We start from the raw sequence: 20,754 nt of genomic DNA, 5'->3' as shown, positions 1-20,754 counted from the left end.
ATTGGTATCCATACTTTTAAGTTAATTGTTTGGTTGAAATGAAATAACATATTTCGATATTCATTATTATCGTTCATGTTAAGAATAATAATAAATTCAAATATTGTCTTAGATTTAAAGTCACGCAGAAGAGATACCTTCATCCAAGCAACTTCGGTACAAACTTCTCGCCTGCATAAAAGGAACCATCGTCAAATGTGAGCTGTTAGCCTCGAGGATTTCTACATTAATCGAAATGCGTGTCACGTAATAATACCGGCCAATATGAGTTTAAAAACCTCTGATTTGATTCATGCTTTGGTCTTTGAGGAGTTGGAACTGGTCCACGTGCGAGGCGCCGTGGGGAACAGGGTGTTTTTCGATCCATCCTCCGCATGCAAACTGGTAGAAGTCGTCGCACGCATCGACGCTCGTGTCGATTGACGAAGTAATTCTTGCAGCTAATTGTAAGGAAAGAAAGCAAATTGAGCTAACTGCATGCTTCCAAAGAGCATATGTGGGAGTCCCGCCCCGTATTGAGGGTGTCTTGGGACGGGAAGCACAATAATCATTTACCTGATATTGATGTTTTATATTCAAACTCTCCACAGCTATGACCTTGCTTATAATCTCGATGCACACCAGCAATGTATATTAATAGGAACACAAATAGGGAGATAAAAAATGCGTACAAGGGTAAAATTCGCAAATAAAACCTAGAAAAATTATTGAATTATTTGCCATTTTCTCAGTTCATTCATTCATTTTTTTATAATGTTACGCGTCTTAATTTTCAAGAACTCACTTGCATTTTGAGTTTGCGTCAGTGGTTTTAGATAACTCAAACTCCCGTTTTAGAAACTTCTCACGTACCTTTATAATCAAAATTGCATAACAATAATTAATACGTTAATTAAAATCAAATTTATGAGTTAAAGCAAGATCCTTTTGACTTCCTATGTGATATTTTAACTATTCATAATTTATCTCAAATTAAGTTGTGAAGAGCAACTTCCCCCGGAACTTTTGCCACAAAATTCTCTTTTGTTATACTCACGTGGTCGAACCTGCTGGGCATCATGGCTGGTTGTTCTTCGAAATGACTCGATACGCACTGTCGAGGTTTCCATAATATGTCCTTTATATTCACTTGTGATATTTTGTTTTTCATTTTGTATATTTTAGTGGAAATATCATAAACAGACTCGTCACTAATATTTTTACTCGACCTGCTGAACGGAAAACAACGAAGCTGATTTTCAGTCTTTTCTTCATACAGCTGCAAGATTAATTGCAAGAATCGACACACAAGCGTAGATTTATGCGAAGATTTCTACCTGAATGCGACAGGTGGATTGATGGCGCCTGGAACTTGGACCAATTCAAGGTGCTCGCTGATGAAAATATGAATAAAATTAGATTGGCGTGTGACTTGATCTTGATGCTCACTCTAAAATACAGTTTATGACTAACTTTGCTCTTTCTGTAGCAAAACTGGATGATAATAACTTCGTATTTTCTACTGTTTTCCTTGAAGCAGGCAAGAAGCTAGCTTGTACCGAACTTGCTTGGACCGAGATGAATTAAAGTTAACGGTTATCTTAAAATATTTTAGTTTTGTTAAGTGAACAGCTGAGGCTGATGCTCTGAGTAAAATATGTGGATCAGATTATAATTATTAATTTTCAATGGATCAATTTAAGTCTATTAAATATTATCTGAAAGTTATAATACTTTCTATATTTAAAACATGAAAAGAAAAATACACTTAATTTTTTTTTTAAAAACGAAACTTTGGAATGGCCTCTGACGTAGAGCGTATTCCAAGACAGGAAACTGAAACAGGAAACAAGAATTCCTGCTTTTTCCTGGAATTCCGGCAGGACAGGAAAATATTTTTCAGGAACAGGACAAGACAAGAATTTTGTTTCAAAACAATTCCATTCTTGGTCTATTTTATATCAAATATATCTCATTTATAGACAGCATTACTTTTCATTTTGATACTGCCTTACAATGTTTACTTTCTTTCAAAATTTTGAAATCTTAAATTTATGAAAAGATACTTCTATTTTGCACACATGAAGTTCATAATATGTGTTGATGGTGTTTATAATAAAGGTCTTATATGCTTAATGCTATGTAAAAATGTTATTAAAGGATATAGCGAAAAAGCTACTTTTAAATTTTTTTTGTTTCCTTCGTTTTTTAAGTAAAGATTTTTAAAAATGTGATTTATTTTTTATTGGGCTAAATCACATTTTTCAACTTTGTAAAGAAACGATCGTTAAATTTTAACACTCAATATGAACCTCATGTGTACAAAACAGAAGAATCTTTTTATAAATTAAGATTTCAAAATTTTGACCATTTCTCACATCACGTCTGGATTAATTGCTTCCACAATTATTTCAAGAACCGGTTTCAGGATTGTCATTCGACAGTTTTGGCTGTATATTTGAGCTGTACATCGGTGAAAACCTATAAAAAGACACTAAGTTCGATGAAATTGGAAATTTGTTATCTCAGGGTCACGTCAGGGACGGACCCTGAAGGTCGATTTGAAACTTCCTTGGTCTACCCTAGGCCCCATTGGTGTTTCTAAGAAAGTGAAATGCGAAAAACGTCAACTTAACGAACGAGAGGCAAACTCGCCGCTCTGAGTGCATGCGCGGTAAAGCGGCCTCGAGCAGGTTTTCTAACTTCAAATTCGAATTGCAGCAAAACTATCGCGATTGCACCTATGAAACTTGGTGTGCTTGTGCAGAATTTCACGGGCTACATTTCAGCCCTGAACCCCAAAAAAATCGTAGGGGGCTATCATCCCTTAATTTTGAATTTTCAAAAAAGGTCGCAAAAGGTGACCTTGACCTTCGACCAGGGATTTTTTGTAAATGCAAAAGTTGTTCAGGATCAAAAACTAGGTTGGGCAGTGAAAATTTCAAGGTGATAACTCAACGCAGTCAAGAGTTGCAGTTTGGAATTTGGAATTCATTAACTGAATTTATTTTTTGGGTAATTTTTAGATACCGAAAAAATAGGGAACGCCCCCATTCCCGAGCTTCAAATTTGGAATTTCACCATCTATTAGACCAAGCACTTTGAGCAAATATGACAGCCATCTAAAAATTTCAACGCTGAAAAATCGCGTCCAATCGACCTCCAATCTCGCAAATAACTGCTCTAAAATAAATATTTTTTTTAAAAAAAAACCTAAAAATTATGACGACGTTTACAATTTTGCTCTAAAGTTTTAATTAAAATGCACAACTCTTTAATTATAGTCAGTGGTGTTCGAAAAAACAAGCGTTTTACGGAAACAATCAACTGTATCAAAAAAATTACATTTTTTAGTGTTTTTCTGCAATTCTTTTTCGTTTGTAAATTTGAATTAAATTTAAGAAAAAAAAAACAGGAAAAAACAGTAACAGGACAGGACCGGAAATCCAATTTTGGAACAGGAACAGGACAGGACAGGAAATTTTTTTCCCGGAACAGGTCAGGACAGGAACAGAAAAACCTTTCTTGAATACGCTCTACCGGCTCCTTGCTTTCCAAAAATTTGGATGATCTTAAGCGCTTTACACTTCTACTAATTGACTATTTAATGGAGAGGAAATTAGAATTAAATTTTCAAAAATGTAAAATCGTGAAGTTCAGAAATGGAGGGCGTGGCAGGCTTGGGAAGTTTGACTCTTTTGTCGTAAATGATGAGAAAATTGAGTTTGTCTCTGAGTTTAACTATTTGGGAGTCACGCTCCAATCCTCCGGCCGCTCATTTTCGAAACATATTTTGAAAAAATCTAGAGCAGCAATTTTTGCCACGGCTAAAATGACCTCCCTCTCAAAGTCATCTGTTAACACAGCCCTAAAGCTTTTTGATCTCGCAATCGCGCCTATCGCGAGCTATGGTGTGCAGGTGATCTGGCCGCACCTGACACTGAGTGATTTTGCCAAGCTAGAATCAGTAAAGTCGAGATTTCTAAAGAGAGCACTTGGCTTATCTAAGTATATGAAATCGAGATTGTCTTACAAGCTGGCTGACACTAGTTTCTTTGTAGATGACTTAGCTGATAGATTTGCTCTTCCTCACACCACAAATTATAATAAATTTATTCAAAACCAGTGGTTTAAGATTTTCCGGATTGAGCCGGGGTTTTTCGACACGCCCGCGATGGTTGACCAGAGTTGGAAAGCCGTGTGCTACACAAGCAGGCACACGCTAACACGGCATGCTTGTCACGGCTTTCACTATCTGCTGTGTAAAATTAAAGAATTTCATAGTGAAGCTCTTCCAGGCTGTGTTTGTAAACTTTGTGATAAGAGCATGGATTTCTATCACTTTTTAAGCTGTGACAAGAACCAAATGAGTCTGACCCAGGCAGCAAAATTACCTGCCAAATGACTGACATGACAATTTTCTGTTATATAATATAATCTGTTGTACACAAATAGGTGTTTAATAAACGAAATTAATATTTCTTGTTCTTAAATATGACAAAAACACACACTTGACATTTGGACAAAAAAAACGTACTTTTGTTTGTTAGAAGTACTAAATTTTGACAAAAAAAAAACGTGATATTTGGGCTGACAAGATGGCTCTATGTATCCATTTCAACCAGTCAAAAGCTGTTTAAAACCACCAAATTTGCACATAAATTGGGATTTGACTATATTTCTCTATAGAAATACGCAAAAAAAATCAGGAATTATATAAAATATCAATAATCTAGTTTATCGCAAAAGTTTCTAACAATAAAAGACTGCAGTGCCTAAACAGTAGAAATCGAACACCAGATTAAGGAGATCAATTATTTAACAAGAAAAGGGGCAAGATATCAGGAAGGAACAAAAAGATTGAGATCATTTACCTGGCTTTCCCCGTCTCGTAGTTTACTCGTGGTTGTGTTATTGCTCTTACTGCGATTTTCGTCACAAATTGGCGCTTCATTAAACCTCTTCACATGACCAATGTTGATGGCGCGGGTGATTTCAAAGCTAATAAGAGTGCTGATCGCTGCGAAATCCGCAGGGCTGAAAGCACATTTATATATTCTCTCTGTTGCACCATCAAAATCTACAAAATATTCACTTGCCTCTTACGAAGTCTATGAATTGGAGGTTGCGACAAGCTTACTGGGATTGCTGTCACAGAAATAAAAATAATTAGTTTGCTCATTGTTGATTGTTCAAGAAGTATTGGTTTCCATACAAATCGAATTGGTCTTATACCCCTTTAGTGCACTTAGGGACGTTGTGAGGAGTGTAACGGTCAATTAGGGCAAAATTAACGCAAAAAAAAATTTCATCAAAATCCATATACCCCTGGACAGAACTTTGTTGCTTTGACAGAATATGGCTCACATACTGAACAGCTCTAATGGAAAAATGTCAGAAAAATCGAGTACATAAAATTATATAATATATAATCTAAAAAGTATCACACACACTTCATCACATTACCACATTCATTTGCTAGCCACGTAAGGAAGGAAGTTGTTGTTTATTATCTATATTTTATCAGCTTGCTCGCCCCCTTCACCGCACCTATTCGTTTTTGTGCGCTGGGCGCGATACCTTTGCCTCAGGGCCCGGCCCGACCGCTGTGTCCGCAGCCTCAACAGGCTTGCTGTCTGGTCAGTGCCGGACAGATCTGCAGACTAGCTGTTGTGTTGGCGCTGAGGTGAGGCGTCGCCGGCGCAGTCTAAAGCACTGTTACTCATTCAATATTGTTGTTTTTTTGCGTTGTTGTGTGCGATACCCATTACCACACAACAAACCGGTTATATTTTATGAGAGAGATGTACTACACACTAAATCACACCGAAATACACACACGCTAATGATTCCTTACCAAGTTGTGGGAACAAATTTTTATATATTTGCTGCTAAAGAGAGCGTTTTATTTTTTCCTCACAGTTCTATTCTCTTAATTGCTAAGTGTGGTAATATTCTTTATAAAAAGGCAAGAATAATATGCACCACTTATACTTGCACCAAATTGCAGATACCTATCAGTGCCAGCCCAACTAGTCTACAATGATCTCATTTTCTTCAAGAAGTGCCTCGCGGGCGTGACCGACTACAACGCGATGTCACGCATCACCCTGGGGCGAGTCCACCGCGGAGATGACCCGCTGCACCCTCGACTACAGCAGCCGCCAGCCCGCACTGATCTCGGTAAAAATGTGTTAGACTATCGAGTGGTAAAATTTTGGAACGATCTTCCACCTGTGATGAAGACATGTAGTGTGGCGCAGTTTATTCCTCTCTGCAAGAAATACGTGATTTCGAGTTTTTAAAGTGTTAGTGATGTGTTTTCGATACTAGTCTGGGCCCACTCCGGCTCTGTCCTCCTGGACAGGGCTTTCGTAAGTTGTTTGCCAGGAGTGCTGCCTTTTCTCACATGCTTATTTATATTTTTATTGACTTGCTTTAACATGAATGTACCTGACAATTTGTGAGAATAAACAACAATAATAATAATAATACCTAAAACTGGCGAACCGCGCAGATAATTTCTTTTCCACAAGAGCAGAAACTACTCTTTTCGCGTTCTTCCGACGAATCTAGAGAATTCCCCTCTTTGATACAAGTACAATGATTATATCTTATTGATTTTTAGTAGCCTAGGCATGGATTCTATAAATAGATGATGGATGCGTAAACATATTATTAATAATACGGTAGAAAGCAAAATGAAATTTGTCAACGAAGAAACCTACACAGACACACACATAGAGGCAAGCTTACTGAAAACACACACACACACATGTTAAAAATATGGGCATTTCTGTGTTAATTGTGGGCATGTGCTCGCGATTAAGTGCATTGTAGATTGTTTGCTTTGGCGTCGCGAGGAGTTATAATTAATGTTGCACTCCCCCCGAGCCCCCAAGGCATGGATTGAACCTAAATTCTGATCACTAGCAGTACGGGTGGATTTGATGCTCAGGAATGTATATTTTTAATTAATAAATGTATTATCAAATAACTTGGCGTCTCATTGTGAGCTACCGCCTAGAAATAGGTATTAATTCATCTAACTCAAAACTGGTAAAACTGGGTAATTTTGAGGAAAGTATATTATTATACTTAGCATTTATTTAAAAACCTGGCATGAACTATATTTTAACTCACAAACTCATTTAATTTCGAAAAATTTCTATTTATCATTTTTACAGTCCAAATTCTTAATTATGCATTGAAAACTTCTCCAGGACAGTATCCAGGCCCGTTAGCAGGTTGCGCCCTGATGCCTCTCCTGACAAGGCGGCAGCGGAACTCCTCAAGCCGTCTGGCGGCCTCAACCGTGTTTGTCTGGGTTACATCGCTCCACAGCCGCTCGGCCATGGCGCTAGCCCTAGGATACACTCTGGACTCGATGCTGTTGGTGTCCACGTACTCAGACCACATGCACGCCTCTCCTCCCAGAACCAGATCCTTCTGCGCAGTCGTACCAGAGAAGTCGTGCGGCTCGCAGTTATTCAGCTCCTTCCAGTTTCCGCCTGTCACCAGATGGTCCAGGTACCAGCATGAAGAGAGGAGAGCCACGTGTCCAGCACCTGTAACCTGCAATTTAAGCAATTAGTTTGTGGTTAATGAGGGGTGAGGGAGGCAGGCGCACCGTGGCCAGTTCTTGCATGAAGTCCTGCACCTTCCAGACATGCACCACTGTCTGCGCGTCGATGGACGAGCCACCGTTGTCGAACACCTCCTGCCAAACCATAGGCTTCATGTTCAGGTTGCGCACAATCTCAATCGCCCTGTCGACGTACACGCCTTCCAGTCGCTGGTAGTTACCGGCAATGCCGATCGAGGCCATGTAGTCGTTTATCGCCTGGTTGGTTGACCTGGACGCAAATAATCCTGCCCATTAACAAACGACTGCGAGCCAAGTCACGGGCACGCACCAGCAAGTATAGTTGACCTCATCTCCACCGAGGTGGAAGTAGCCATCAGGGAAGAGGCCAGCAACCTCGCCGAAGAGGGTGTTGACGAATTCGAAGGTCGATTCCTTGGATGGGTCCATTGGCCCAAGGCTGCCGTCAGGCTGCCCATCAGGGCCATAGCACGTGGCCAGTAGCTCAGGGTGTGAGTTTCCCCAAGATCTGGTGTGTCCTGGGGAGTCAAACTCTGGGATCACCCTGATGCCCCTCAGTCGGCAGTATTCAATGACGCTCCTCACGTCGTTTTGGGTGTACACGTGTGAGAAAGGGTTGTAAGCGCCTTGTTCACTGCATGAAGTATCAGTTTTATTACTATGCTGTGTGAAAGTTGTTGCACTCCAACCTGAGCTCGGGGAACACATTGCTCTGGTAGGGGAAGGCCTGGTCGTCGACCAAGTGCCAGTGCATAACGTTGAGTTTGCTCGCCTCCATACCATCGATTAGCTTGTACATGGTGGGTAAGGGCAGGAAGTGGCGCACGGAGTCAATCATCAAGCCACGGTACTGGAAACGCGGGAAGTCTGTGATGTGGCTGCTGTTCATGTGCAGCTGTGCATTTAAAAGATACCAGTCAATGGGTTTATCGGCATGAAAGAAATTCGCCTCTCACCGCTGACCCGTCTTGAGAAGGAGCGGCAAGTTGGACAAAGGACTCTAATCCACGCAAAATTCCCCAAATTGATTGACTTATCAATCTTCCTGCCATTGGAAGATCTGGCGTGTCAATTTTGAGCTCATCTGAAACAACAATGCTAATATTTTATCTTTTGGCAAACATATTTTTACTTATCGAGGGATAAGAGGAGCAATGTTCCCACAGCAACAGAGAAATAAAAAAAATTGAAGCTATTTTTAGCTACTAACAACTCTCATCCATTCCTTGATACGGCAAATTTTCGCAAGGGGACGTGAGCTCAACATCAAGAACGTCCAAATTTCCTCGGAATGTAGCCTTGGAGTTGATGCTGTCAAATCCAGTGGGGATTTTGTTGGACTTCATTCTTTCGTAGGCACGGTCCGACCACGCTGCCTCGCGCTCCAACACCAGGTACCTGTAGTATCGCAGCAAGGCATCGTCCAATATGTCGCACGTGTTGCTCAGTACCTTAAAAACAAATTCATGCAATGAGAGCTATTTTTAATTAATTCAAAGGGTTCATTATTATGAACTTTGACCATAAGTCTGTAATTTAACGATTTGAAACTGCAAAATCCGGCAAAGGTAATTTTCAAGCGACATTTTACTTTTTAATTTTTGTGTTTGGAAAATTTTTCTTACAATCCTCACAATCATATTTAATATAGCTAGAAAAGGCATTAAATACAATTATTAAAAAATCCATAAACTATTATTACATTTTTGAACTTCTTTGTTCACCCCACTTTGAGCAGCAAACGAATTTAAAATTTTGATCACTATACAGTATTTGTTGACTTGTTTTTAGCAAATTCTAGTTAGTTCTGTATTCGTGACTGTATAAATTATGTATCATTTGAAGCACAATTTTGACGCTTACGTTGAATCGGAAAATGTTGGTTCTGACAGCCATATAGCCATCAATGTTGTAGTTGACAGTACTCCTCGGCTTGGGCCAGATTTCACCCCTGGTGGGCCAAACCCAAGGGCCCCACTCCTTGCCAATTCCCCTTGTGAGGGGCTCGTCTTGAGCCAGCGCTCCAACAGCGAGCAACAAACACAAAACCACCAACTTCATCTTTGCAACAGTAATTCTAGCGGTGCCTCCAACACGCACTTTTATACGAATGCTGATTGAGTTAAGCTCTTTATCAGGAATAAGATTAACTAATGGTTTCACTTGGGCGTTAGTGTTATGAAAAAAGTACGCTTGCACCTTTTGATAAGGATGTCGTTTGTTTTTATCTGAAACTTGATCTGCTTGAAATATAATTTATTTCGGTTTCACAATAAAAACATGACTAAATTTCTATACCATGAAATTCAAGACGAATGTTTTTTTCAAATTTGAAATATAAATACTGTATTATCTTCACACAACATTTTTTTTTTTAATTATGGAAAGTTTCGCCTAGACAAAATCCAGGACCAATAGACGGTTCAGCATCAACACCTCTCCTGAGTAATAGACAACGAAATCGATCCATTCTCGCGGTCGCCTCCACCGCGTCAAGAGAGTGTGATGTGCTCCAGAGTCGTTCAGCCATCGCGCTCACCCTCGGAAAAACCCTCGACACGATATTTGTGTGGTCAACGTAGTGCGTCCACATGGTTGCCTCTCCACCGATCACCCTTCCAGGTTGTTCACCAACAAAATAACCAGGCTCGCAATCATACATGTCTTCCCACTTGGACTCCAGGTGGTCCAGTTGCCAACAGGCGGAGAGAAGAGCGAGGTGACCTTTTTCTGTGATCTATAAATTGTTTTACCGATAACGATAAAAAGTCCGTTAGAATTGCTGTGAGCATTTTCACCAACATTTTGAAGCTTTTCTTGAAACCCCTCAGCCTTCGTGACTTGCACCACCGTTTCCAGGTCGAGACTCGCTGCTCCGTTGTCGAACAAGTCTTGCCACACAATAATCTGTCGCTCCAGAGAAACAGTCACGAAATATGCCACTTGGTCCATGTAAACACCCTCTAAAATCCTGTGATCACCAGCTAGTCCATTTTCCTCTAAATATTGGTTTATGGCAGGATTGCTTTCCCTGTGTGCAGAAAAGTGACAGTTTTTACTAAATTTTGATTTTGCTAAAGCGAAAATTCAGTGCAGTTATTCATGATCAAGTATTACACTATAATCATCGATTTTTAGAATTATAATTGTTGTGTTTTTTTTATAAATAAAATTTTATTAAACGCACAAAGGCGTGTACAACACTAAATTATTTCATAGATCAATTTAAAAAAAATGATTTCCACTCTCTTACCAGCAATCTAGCTGTATGTCATCCCCACCCAAATGCATGTGACTATCAGTGAACACCTGCGAAACCTCGGCAAGCAAGCCTTTAACAATGTCGTAAGAAAACTGGCTTGTGGGGTCTATAGGTCCTAATGTGCCATCTGCCACCCCGTTTTCATCGTAGCACTTCGTCAAAAGATGCGGGAATAATTGTCCCCAGGATCGGCAATGACCTGAATGAATTACAAAACGATGAGCTGTGGTTTGGGATGACAAGTAAGGGAAAAAATGTAACTTTTTTGGTGCAAAAGGTTGGTTAAATTTGCTTGAAACAACCAAAAAAAATCTAGACCTAGTGATTTTTCTTTTTTCTTGGCCGAAAAATTTGGTGCTTAAAAGCTGTATATAATCTATTTTTTATTTCAGGAGATTTCTAAATACGATAATATCATGATGTGGTTCAAAAGACCATTTTAGTCAAACCTGGAGTGTCAAACTCAGGAATTACGCGGATCCCGCGCAGCTTGCAGTACTCGACCACAGATATTACGTCGCTCAGCGTATAAACGTGCGTATAAGGGTGGAAGGACCCCTTTTCACTTTTTGAAAAATTATCTATTGAGTAAATAATATGAACTAAAATTAATGAGAATTTTACCTGAACTCAGGGAAGCGAGCACTTCTGAAGGGAAAAGCGGCGTCATCGGTCATGTGCCAATGCAAAACGTTCAGCTTACTCGCTTCCATCCCGTCAATCAGAGTGAACAGGGTGAACAGAGGGAGAAAGTGCCGCGAGGTGTCGATCATCAGTCCGCGATGAGAGTACCGAGGGAAGTCTGACACCAAGCAGCTGCTAACGAATAAATGCTAAATACACAATTTACTGGCGTGAAAAGGGTTAATTTTTAGCAGTCTATTTTTTGCACTCTAATACTCACAGCCTCGTCTCCTTCAGAGGGCACAGCAAGCTGCACAAACGTCTCCAGTCCGCGCAATATGCCCCATACTGAGTTGGCCACTAACTTCCCAGCTTCTGGCACATCTTCACTGTCAATTCTCAGTTCGTCTAAAAAATTTTCAAACAGATAATACATCATAGGTCTGAGAGTATTCAGATGGATTAGTATTTTTCTTAAGAAAAGGTTTGATGTCACATTATTTTTAGCATGCAAAAAGTTGTTAAACAAATAATTAATTCAAAAGTAAATGACAATGAGATGTACACATTTTATTTGCATAATAATGAATATCTTCTTGATAAAATATTAATAGATATTATCCACAGTTTTAACTTATGTGTTCACTAAACTTATTCCATCGTATATATTCTGGATGTTCCCCCCCCCCCCATTACGAGAAACATAATCTATTTCAGCACAAATATATACGCGATGTTAGTGAAATGGAATACTGCACATTGTGAAGACAGAAATGGTCGTTCTTAAGGCATAATTAAAAATATGTTTCTCTACAGTGTTCATCCATGCCAAAATAGGGCGAGTCCTCGCACGGTGCCATCAAAGCAACGCCCAATATCGTGAGGTTTCCTCGGAAGTTGTCCGACGACTTGTAATCTAATCGGCCCAAGTAATCTGCCGTGCGCTCAAGTAAAAGGTATGTGTGGTACCTTTTCAGAGCAGCTTCTAGAATGTCACAAGTGTTCACCAACACCTAAAAGTGCTGCTGTCACTAATCGCAAATTTACACATTTGATTGTTTTTTTACTCACTTTGAAACGGAAGCTACTAGCTGGTATAAGCATGATGCCATTGTTGTGGTAGCTTACTTGAAAATTTGGTTTAGGCCAAATTTTTGACTGTCCAAAACTTAATAAAAGTGTGATTGTAATTTGAATTAAAATCCGTGAATTGAGTGAAAACAACCTCATTTCTGAGCTGATAAATAGCAAAATGCGACTCTTTAACTCCTTTCAAGTGCAGAGATAAAATTTCAAGATAATCAAGTGATAATGGTTTTCACAAAATTAAGGGTAAACGAGCAGCTAAAATTAGCACGTATAAGAATCTATAAAACCCAAAGTGATGCTCATCCAGATTGAATTTCTTTTGAATTTTGTTCTGTTTAAAAGAGCCCATCAGATCTGAGTGACCAGTGCTGGACTCCGGACTAAGCGAAAGTTTCCGAAATTTTGGTAGGGAGGCGCCGGGCGCAAGGAGGCGCACGGGCTTTTTGGATACTTTTATGGGGGGGGGGGGGGTGTCAAGAAATTTTAATTTGGACGTTTCTCTAAGTAAAATATAACATTTTAATAACACTAACGAGCATTAAGCTGAATTTAACTTATTTAATGATTTGGGTGCACGAACAGAAACTTTTTTGGTAGGCGCCAAGGCGGGGAGCGCAACGGGCGTCTAAGCCCAATAGGCCAGTCCGGCCCTATGAATACCAAGCCGTTGGCTCACATTGTTGAGCGCATATTTTGCTTTGCGTGCACTTACAATCTGAGAATCCGAGTGATGTTTTAGGGTGCGAGCGGATTTGCGCTTAAATTTGACTCTTCTCTTTCATCGCAATAACGAGTCCATTCGGATTAGGATGATTGCAAAAGCTTTTCGACTCGATATACTTGCTGATTTGTACTTTTTCAGCACGCGTGAATTTATTTAACGGAATGAATATCTAGCTTTTCAATAAAAAGATCCGAGGCAGTAACTCGAGGTGGTCCTTTTCTGAACTAGGCGTCCTCCAATGAGGCTTGTGCGCCCATGTTATTCGTTCGCGACGTAATTATTGGGGCATGGGGTGTTCGCGAGTTATTCACTATCAAGGGATCGCCCATCTCGAAAGAGGTTTTAAGCTATATATATATAAAAGCAATTTGTGGAAAATTTCAATTGAAAAAACAGATTAGTTATAAAAAATACCTTGATTTATGCATCGTGGACAAATAAAAAATGCATTCACATATTTTTCTAATACACAAGTCAGTAATTAATTCAATCGCATAATATTTGCGTCGTATTTTAATGCCGCATCAAAACAAAAAACACTTGAAAAAAATACCGCAGCCCATCACGCACACGAACGAACATTATTATTGTCTGTGCTAAAAGATCTCCCCAGGGCAGTAGCCTGGGCCCCTGGATGGCTGGGCGTGCACTCCCCTCCTGAGGAGGCGGCACCTGAACTCGTCGAGCCGCTGGGTGGCGTCCCGAATATCCTTGACCGAGCGGTCGCTCCACAGTCTCTCAGCCACTGCACTGGCCCGCGGAAATACCCTCGGCACTACGTTCGTGAAGTCGACGAACTCAGACCACATGCATGCCTCGCCGCCAAGAATCAATCTTTTCTGCTCCTCGGTGCCATCAAAATTATGCGGGTCGCACTGGTACATCTCGGTCCAGTCACCACCACTCTTCAGATGGTCCAGGTACCAGCAAGACGATAGGAGGGTCATGTATCCAGCTGATGTCGTCTGGGCAAAGGTTTCATTGTATTAAAAATTTCAAGGTTTTAAATGGTGAGATTTTAAAACCTTTGAAAAGCACGAAATTAACCTCACCGAATTAAAGTTGTAAATTAATTATAAATTACTCAAAAAATTTTCAAGAGATGGAAAGGGTAAAAGATTGTATTTTTAAGCTACTACCTTCCGCAATTCCTCCATAAAGCTGCCAAGTTTCCAAATATGTACGACCGTGTTATTGTCCAACTGGGTGTCGCCGTTGTCGAACACCTCCTGCCAAACGATAGTGCTCATGTTGAGCGAGTAGATGAGATGAACAGCTTTGTTGATGTAGAAGCTCTCTAGTTTGTTGTACAAGCCGCTGATGTTGTTCTCCCTCATCCAATTGTTGATATCAGGGTTGCTTTTCCTGCAATGGAGTTGTAATCACTATTTAAATTTTAGGGGGATTTTTTTTTAAATGACCAGCAGTCCTTAGAGACTTCGTCGCCGCCAACGTGGAAGTACCGGTCAGGGAATACCTCAGCAATTTCTGAGAAGAAGTTCTGAATGAATCTGTACGTGGACTTTTTGGTCGGATCCATTGGTCCAAGCGGACTTTTGCTGTTGTAGCATTTGGTCAGCAACTCGGGATGTGAGTTGCCCCAAGATAGCGTGTGACCTGAAAAAGGTTTGAATATATAATTTAAACAAAAATGAAAAACTATTATTTTTTATTTCGCTTTCATGCCTACCCAATAATTATTTTTAAACTAACTAAAAACGATTAACAGAAATATAATAAAAATATTTATTCGCTTTGTTCCGTAAGCTATATAGCAAAGGGTAAGTTGGTTAAATGCAAAATTATTTTGAAAATAACCTGGCGTGTCGAATTCAGGGATGACCCTGATGCCTCTGAGTCTGCAGTATTCAATTAACGCCTTGACATCGTTCTGCGTGTAGACGTGTGAAAGTGGGTTATACGCTCCCTTGTCGCTGTAAAATTAAAAGTAATTGATAAGCGCGTATCAAAGATGCCTTTAATAAAATAAAAAGGGAAACAATATACACAAAAACTCGGAAATAGTGGAAATAATCTTTTCAGCAAATAATTATTAAATTGGATAAATTTTGTCACACTGATATTGAAAAATCAATTAGTTTTATCTGAAAGCCAGCAGTTTCCACTGAAACAAAATTCACACGACAGAGGCTGAACTAAAAATTATTATATAATGTGTATAATAAATTTCCTAGACTGATATGAAGAATTTAACTCTGTCTCAAGCCGCCAACGCAAAAACGAACAGTGAACTTTTATAAACATTTATATTTTCTGTTCGTTGTGCACATTTTGTGTCGAATAAATTCTTTTTCATCATATTATAAAGGACACATACATCTTTGACCAAACTATTGCAAACTAGATGAAAATATCTATTTGAGCTTGATTTTGCGAACATTTTTCTTTTGATTTGTGTATTGAAGAAAGCAAAATAAATAAAAGATACCTTAGCTCCGGGTATAGCTTGCTCTGATAAGGGAAGGACTGGTCGTCGACGATGTGCCAGTGGAAGGTGTTAAGTTTACTCGCCTCCATACCATCGATGATTTTGTGTAGGGTTTCAATCGGCATAAAGTGGCGGGCCGTGTCGACCAACAGACCGCGATGAGGAAAGCGCGGATAATCCGAGATCATGCAGCTGCTCATGTGAAGCTATGAAGAGCAACACACACAACACCATTGATTCACATTCAAGCATTACAAATATTGAAAGAGATTATTGAAGAGATGAAAATGAAATGTGTGGCGTGAGGAAACATCGCGTTCAAACAAATTTATATATTAAAAGATTTTTGGGCTGGAAAGGTTAATAATTTGAATAATGAAATGTGAAAATTTTCCTCAATATTAAAAAACATCTCATCTGCTGACGAAAAAACATCAACGATAATTATTTGGAAACTCTGTGGTTACCATACAAATTATCTGAACAAGTTCCTCCTCAGTCTTTTGCATCACAAGCAAAATACATAATAATAAAAAAGATGATTTTTCAATTTTTTCCTAAAGTGATAATTATATTTAAATATTTATACGCATCCCTTGCATGCCTCAAAATTGACTAATGAAAATTTTTATTACTAAAAATGGTTTTAATATTATCTGATTGACGGATTTTTTTTTTTTTTTTGTAAATATGAATTGTAATTATTTTAACACTGTTTGGAAATGGCTGAAGGCGGTTAAAATTCACTGATCGAATTGTTACAAAACTCACCGCTGTGCCATCAGCGGAGGGTGCAGCCAGCTGGACAAAGGTCTCGAGTCCCCTCAAAATTCCCCAAATTGAATGAGCTACCAGCTTGGCGCCGAGCGGTACGTCGGGGCTGTCAACCCTCAGCTCGTCTGCAATGCAAAGAAAAATCAGTCTTACTTGACTGAATATCGTGCAGCGCAATCGGACAGTGCTCATCCATGCCAAAGTACGGGGTGTCCTCGCAGCGGGCCATCAGATCAACCTCAAGAGAGTCGATGCGGCCACGGTAGCTGGAGTTGGAGGAGAGCGGTTGCTCGCCGAGGGGTACCTCATTGCTGCCCGCGCGGAAGTTGACGCGCTCACTATAGCCTGCCTCGCGCTCCAGCGACAGGTACTTGTAGTACCTGGTCAGTGCGGCACTCAGGATATCGCACTTGTTGCGTGTCACCTGACAACACCAATTGGACAATTTTAATGCGGCAAGGGTTAAGATAACATCAATGTGTCCTACTGAAATAGTTTCTTAAAAGAAATATTTATTTGCAGGTCTGTCAGAAACCAACAATATCTATATTATTAATTATTGGAAAGTTCTTGGATTTTAAAGGAATTATATAAAGTAGACTATCCTTGTTGATTTAAAGAGTTTTTAATTAATCAACCTTACTTGTTGTTCCAGGTGCGCCTTATTTCATGAAATATATGCAGTCATATAATTTAAAAAGCAAGCCATACAAAAAATAAAACGCAACTATGCACACTAAAATTTCACGCACTTATTTCATGAGTCAGGTTGTTTATTTTGTCTATTAGAGCTGCCTGAGACTGACTCGTGGCACTGAAGCGTGTTGTTTTGATTTGAAATATTTATTTTACCAAATTTCAAGAAATGCATTAACCTTTTTTATTGAATTTGCGCATTTATACAACGTATTTTAAGCCACTATTTGCAAGCAAAATGATCTCCCTAAATAAATGTACTCAAATTAAAGTGCCTATTATGCATAAATTTGGTTTAAACGGGTTTAAATTATTTAAGGAGGCAAAGACTGAGGCAAAAAATAATTTAATAATTTTTAATCAAAATGTCTTTAAACTCATAAGTACCCATTTAGTGTATTCTATCATTTTGAAAATAATAGTAAAAACTGTCTCACACTCAGGGCTTTATATCTCCCGTTTTTTTTTTTTGGTTTTTTGCACCTCTATGTGAACAAATGCCCTACATATTATGGGGAGGGAACGGATTTTTGGTTTGTGTTGACTCGAAATCCAAAGATTTACATGTTGAATTTGTATAATAAACTTCCAGCGTAGATTCGGGGTGTGCCGCAGTTAAAGATATTTGTTTATGCTAACAAATTTTATACTGCAGCGGTGCAAAAATCGGAGCTCCTCCATTACTGTCCATGCATTTACAAATGAGTCTCATACAACAAAATTTCAAGAATAATAAATAATGAATAAAAAAACATAGTGTAAACATTTCGTTATGTTTGTGTCGCAAGCGAGTGTGCATGTTTCGCTACATAGGAGCCCTGCAATCGAGAAATTCATCAATACAAATAGAGGAAATTTAAAAAATTAAATTAAAAAAATGAGTTTTTGATTTTTTTAACATTTTAAACGTAATTTTACATGAGCATAAAAAATACAGGAGCAACCAGCTGCAAAAACCGCAAAAATTTGCATCCGCAAAAAACCGCTTAATACCCATGACCCTCAAACAATTAAAAAATATGAGCAATGGGTGTTTTTCATAGTACTTATTTTTCCGTTCCGATTTAAAAATAATACATTCTAGAGCTTCAATAATATTTACAACCTAGAAAAATAAAATTACGACCCCCATCCATACCATTCACAAACAGGACCGGAATCTCGCAATGCATGCTGAGTGACTTGGAGAGATAACGGCAGTTGGATGTTTTGAGGTGTGGGCGTATCTGTTGCTTAAATATTGTGTAGCTCATTTGCATTAAGCTCATTTTCGCTCCACAGAGACTTCCTCGTGACCCGCAGGTGCACACGTGCGAATCAAAATGTGTCAGCGTAAGATCAATTCAAACGATATTGAACTAGTGATAAATCTGTTAAATGCCTATCTTAATTTAATTTAAATTTAAACAGACAACCAGCCCAAATTTAACTGGCGCAGTGTGCTAGTAATTATTACTACTAAATAATAATAATAAATTAATTAAATTATTAATTTGGTTGATAAACCTGACTTAATCTTACAAAATTTTCACAATGTCAAGTTTTAATTTGTGAATTAGGAAAGGTTATAGAAAATAAAAATGTCTTGCCGCATGCTATTTTTGTGAGTGATTCTCATGAATAGGGAATATATGAAGCCGAGTCTTGTCAATTTTCTACAATATATATATCTTATCAAAATAAGTATCATTGACGGCAAGTAAATAAATTTCAAAGGTATAACAAATTGCCAAAAGTTATAAATAGATGACCAAAAAAGAGTGAAAAATCTGTGTCGCATTATTTGTTTCAGTATGTATTTCTTAAGCAATGAAAATTTGCTTTTAACTCACGTTGAACCTGAACGTGTTGATGGAGACAATGACGAATCCATTGTTGTGGAAGCGAACCGTGCTCTGAGGCTTGGGCCACACGGAGCCCCTCTGGGGCTCTTGGGTTGCCCCGAGGGCGGCAAGGGCGAGCAGCAGAAACACGGTCGACCTCATAGCATCGGCACAGATCGACGGGGTCTGTCTGAAACTGTAATCGCGGCGGTCGAGCTGGCAATCAGGAAGCAAATAAGAGGGGGAGCTTCTTTTATTGTGTTCAGCACCGCCCGCGCGTGCGATAAAAAAATACAGTCACGCTCGCTGCTCGGGCATAATATGTTTAGAAAACAGCAAGAATTGACGAAATACACGTTTGGATGTCGAACACGAGTGTATTTTGTTGAGGTAGTGGTCAATGTTAGACACAGTTTACTTCTTTAATGAAACTTTTAGCTTAGTATAATAATCTATAACACTATATCTGTTAAAGGTACACATTTTATATGATTTTGTTTATTTAGTTTCAAAATTTAAGTTTATTATGGGCTGACAGGGCAACTCTATTTACTTGCCTTCAAAAAACTTTGTTGAAATTAAACACGCAAATATAAACTATTTCAGATAAAGTAAAGTAAAAAAATATGTTATGTTTGAGTCTGCTTTTTTGAAGTTACCATTATTGTTTTATTTAGAGAAGCTTCCAAACTGTGCAAACCTTGAAAGGTGTAGTGATTGCAGTGTTGTACACCTTGTACGCTTATTGAAATTTTTATTTATAAGAATTAATTAATTTGTAATTTTTATATTTGGTTCTAAATGGAAAATTTTTACTCGCTCATCAAAGAAGTACTGTCTTGCTTGTTGTTGGTTACTTGCTTGGATTCTCTCGACACGTACGGCAAATATTTTGAGTTGAAATTGTCAACCTTGATTTGCGTTTTATTTGATTTTATATTTTATATTTTACAAAATTCGAAACTGTATATATATATCGTGTCACTTTGATTTTGTAACACGAAATGTGATGAATTTAAAATATAAATTTAAATGTGAAAAAATAATATTTTATTTATGATTTTTTCTTGCTACCTATAGTTATAAGGGAAGGCAATAGGTGAATATTTAAGTAACTCAAAATGCTCAATGGGATGGGAGGCGCAAATTTAGTAACTCAAAGTTATTTCAAACAATTCATCTAAATTACACTAGATAAATCGAAGTTGTGTTATACTATCGTTGGGGAAAATTTCCCTGTTGCCGAAACAAATAAAAATTTCCGTAGGAAAACAATGATCGCTGCTTGATAAGAAGCATGGAAAAATTTTGAACGATTTTCTCGGAAATTTTTTGCTATTCCCAAATTTTTAAGGGAATTTTTGGTAAAAGATAACAACGGTTATCCTGAAATTTCAGATTCACTGTAAGTCCGAAAGCAAATATAAGCTCAGTTTAAACCGTGTATCTGTTTGATTTATATCAAAATAAAGTGAAAATGTTACAGTGAAGCTTTTCTTGAAGTGCTTACTTATTTGTAATGAAACAAACGCTTAATAGAAAATGTGATGTGCCTGCAGTAGCAAGTCTTTAAGTGAATACACTGGCTTACTGACCGGATTTCAACCCTGAAAATTTCGTGGATGTGGATATTATTGGTGCCTATTAATATCTAACTGCAAAGTTGTGCTTTATAATTTGATCGAGACTGGGAGATGCATTTTATTGGGCTGAGAGTCTCACAAAGCA

At 38.5% G+C, this 20,754-nt stretch overlaps 3 protein-coding genes and 1 long non-coding RNA gene across 5 annotated transcripts; all 4 read right to left on the bottom strand.

Moving 5' to 3' along the window:
- Nucleotides 1-5,882: 5,882 nt before the first annotated feature.
- On the bottom strand, nt 5,883-6,668 carry LOC135937018 (uncharacterized). The gene is made up of 2 exons (XR_010574421.1): nt 6,475-6,668; nt 5,883-5,993 (listed from the first exon to the last, which is right to left on the bottom strand). It is a non-coding gene; the product is annotated as an uncharacterized LOC135937018 (long non-coding RNA).
- Nucleotides 6,669-7,049: 381 nt separating this feature from the next.
- Nucleotides 7,050-9,646, bottom strand: LOC135936493 (beta-hexosaminidase subunit beta-like). Its single transcript, XM_065479323.1, has 7 exons — nt 9,449-9,646; nt 8,796-9,036; nt 8,542-8,669; nt 8,275-8,480; nt 7,896-8,219; nt 7,610-7,835; nt 7,050-7,554 (listed from the first exon to the last, which is right to left on the bottom strand). The coding sequence occupies exons 1-7, from the start codon at nt 9,644-9,646 to the stop codon at nt 7,180-7,182; spliced, it is 1,698 nt and encodes a 565-aa protein (XP_065335395.1). The 3' UTR covers nt 7,050-7,179.
- Nucleotides 9,647-9,826: 180 nt separating this feature from the next.
- On the bottom strand, nt 9,827-12,701 carry LOC135936494 (beta-hexosaminidase subunit alpha-like). 2 transcript variants are annotated; one of them, XM_065479324.1, is made up of 8 exons: nt 12,543-12,701; nt 12,286-12,484; nt 11,752-11,879; nt 11,472-11,680; nt 11,297-11,412; nt 10,839-11,046; nt 10,388-10,616; nt 9,827-10,322 (listed from the first exon to the last, which is right to left on the bottom strand). In XM_065479324.1, exons 1-8 carry the CDS (start codon nt 12,699-12,701, stop codon nt 9,960-9,962), a joined length of 1,611 nt encoding a protein of 536 aa, XP_065335396.1. In that variant the 3' UTR covers nt 9,827-9,959. The 2 variants fall into 2 exon arrangements, with proteins under 2 accessions (XP_065335396.1, XP_065335397.1); XM_065479325.1 differs by having other exon boundaries at nt 10,094-10,322; nt 10,384-10,616.
- Nucleotides 12,702-13,681: 980 nt separating this feature from the next.
- On the bottom strand, nt 13,682-19,262 carry LOC135936687 (beta-hexosaminidase subunit beta-like). Its single transcript, XM_065479600.1, has 8 exons — nt 19,036-19,262; nt 16,691-16,931; nt 16,505-16,632; nt 15,734-15,939; nt 15,103-15,218; nt 14,706-14,901; nt 14,424-14,649; nt 13,682-14,249 (listed from the first exon to the last, which is right to left on the bottom strand). The coding sequence occupies exons 1-8, from the start codon at nt 19,186-19,188 to the stop codon at nt 13,881-13,883; spliced, it is 1,635 nt and encodes a 544-aa protein (XP_065335672.1). The 5' UTR covers nt 19,189-19,262; the 3' UTR covers nt 13,682-13,880.
- Between the last annotated feature and the right edge of the window lie 1,492 nt (nt 19,263-20,754).

This window comes from Cloeon dipterum, chromosome 2 (assembly GCF_949628265.1).
Source record: "Cloeon dipterum chromosome 2, ieCloDipt1.1, whole genome shotgun sequence".
Taxonomy (NCBI): domain Eukaryota; kingdom Metazoa; phylum Arthropoda; class Insecta; order Ephemeroptera; family Baetidae; genus Cloeon; species Cloeon dipterum.
This window is presented reverse-complemented; position numbering and strand designations above follow the sequence as displayed.

Coding starts and splice junctions, on each gene's coding strand:
- LOC135936493 (XM_065479323.1), bottom strand. CDS start 9,646: ATGAAGTTGGTGGTTTTGTGTTTGTTGCTCGCTGTTGGAGCGCTGGCT. Junction 8,481..8,541: donor CTTCTCAAGACGGGTCAGCG/GTGAGAGGCGAA, acceptor TTAAATGCACAG/CTGCACATGAACAGCAGCCA. Junction 7,836..7,895: donor GAGGTCAACTATACTTGCTG/GTGCGTGCCCGT, acceptor ATTTGCGTCCAG/GTCAACCAACCAGGCGATAA.
- LOC135936494 (XM_065479324.1), bottom strand. CDS start 12,701: ATGAGGTTGTTTTCACTCAATTCACGGATTTTAATTCAAATTACAATC. Junction 12,485..12,542: donor CTAGTAGCTTCCGTTTCAAA/GTGAGTAAAAAA, acceptor CAGCACTTTTAG/GTGTTGGTGAACACTTGTGA. Junction 10,323..10,387: donor TTCAAGAAAAGCTTCAAAAT/GTTGGTGAAAAT, acceptor AACAATTTATAG/ATCACAGAAAAAGGTCACCT.
- LOC135936687 (XM_065479600.1), bottom strand. CDS start 19,188: ATGAGGTCGACCGTGTTTCTGCTGCTCGCCCTTGCCGCCCTCGGGGCA. Junction 14,902..15,102: donor CCCTGAATTCGACACGCCAG/GTTATTTTCAAA, acceptor AACCTTTTTCAG/GTCACACGCTATCTTGGGGC. Junction 14,650..14,705: donor GAAGTCTCTAAGGACTGCTG/GTCATTTAAAAA, acceptor ACTCCATTGCAG/GAAAAGCAACCCTGATATCA.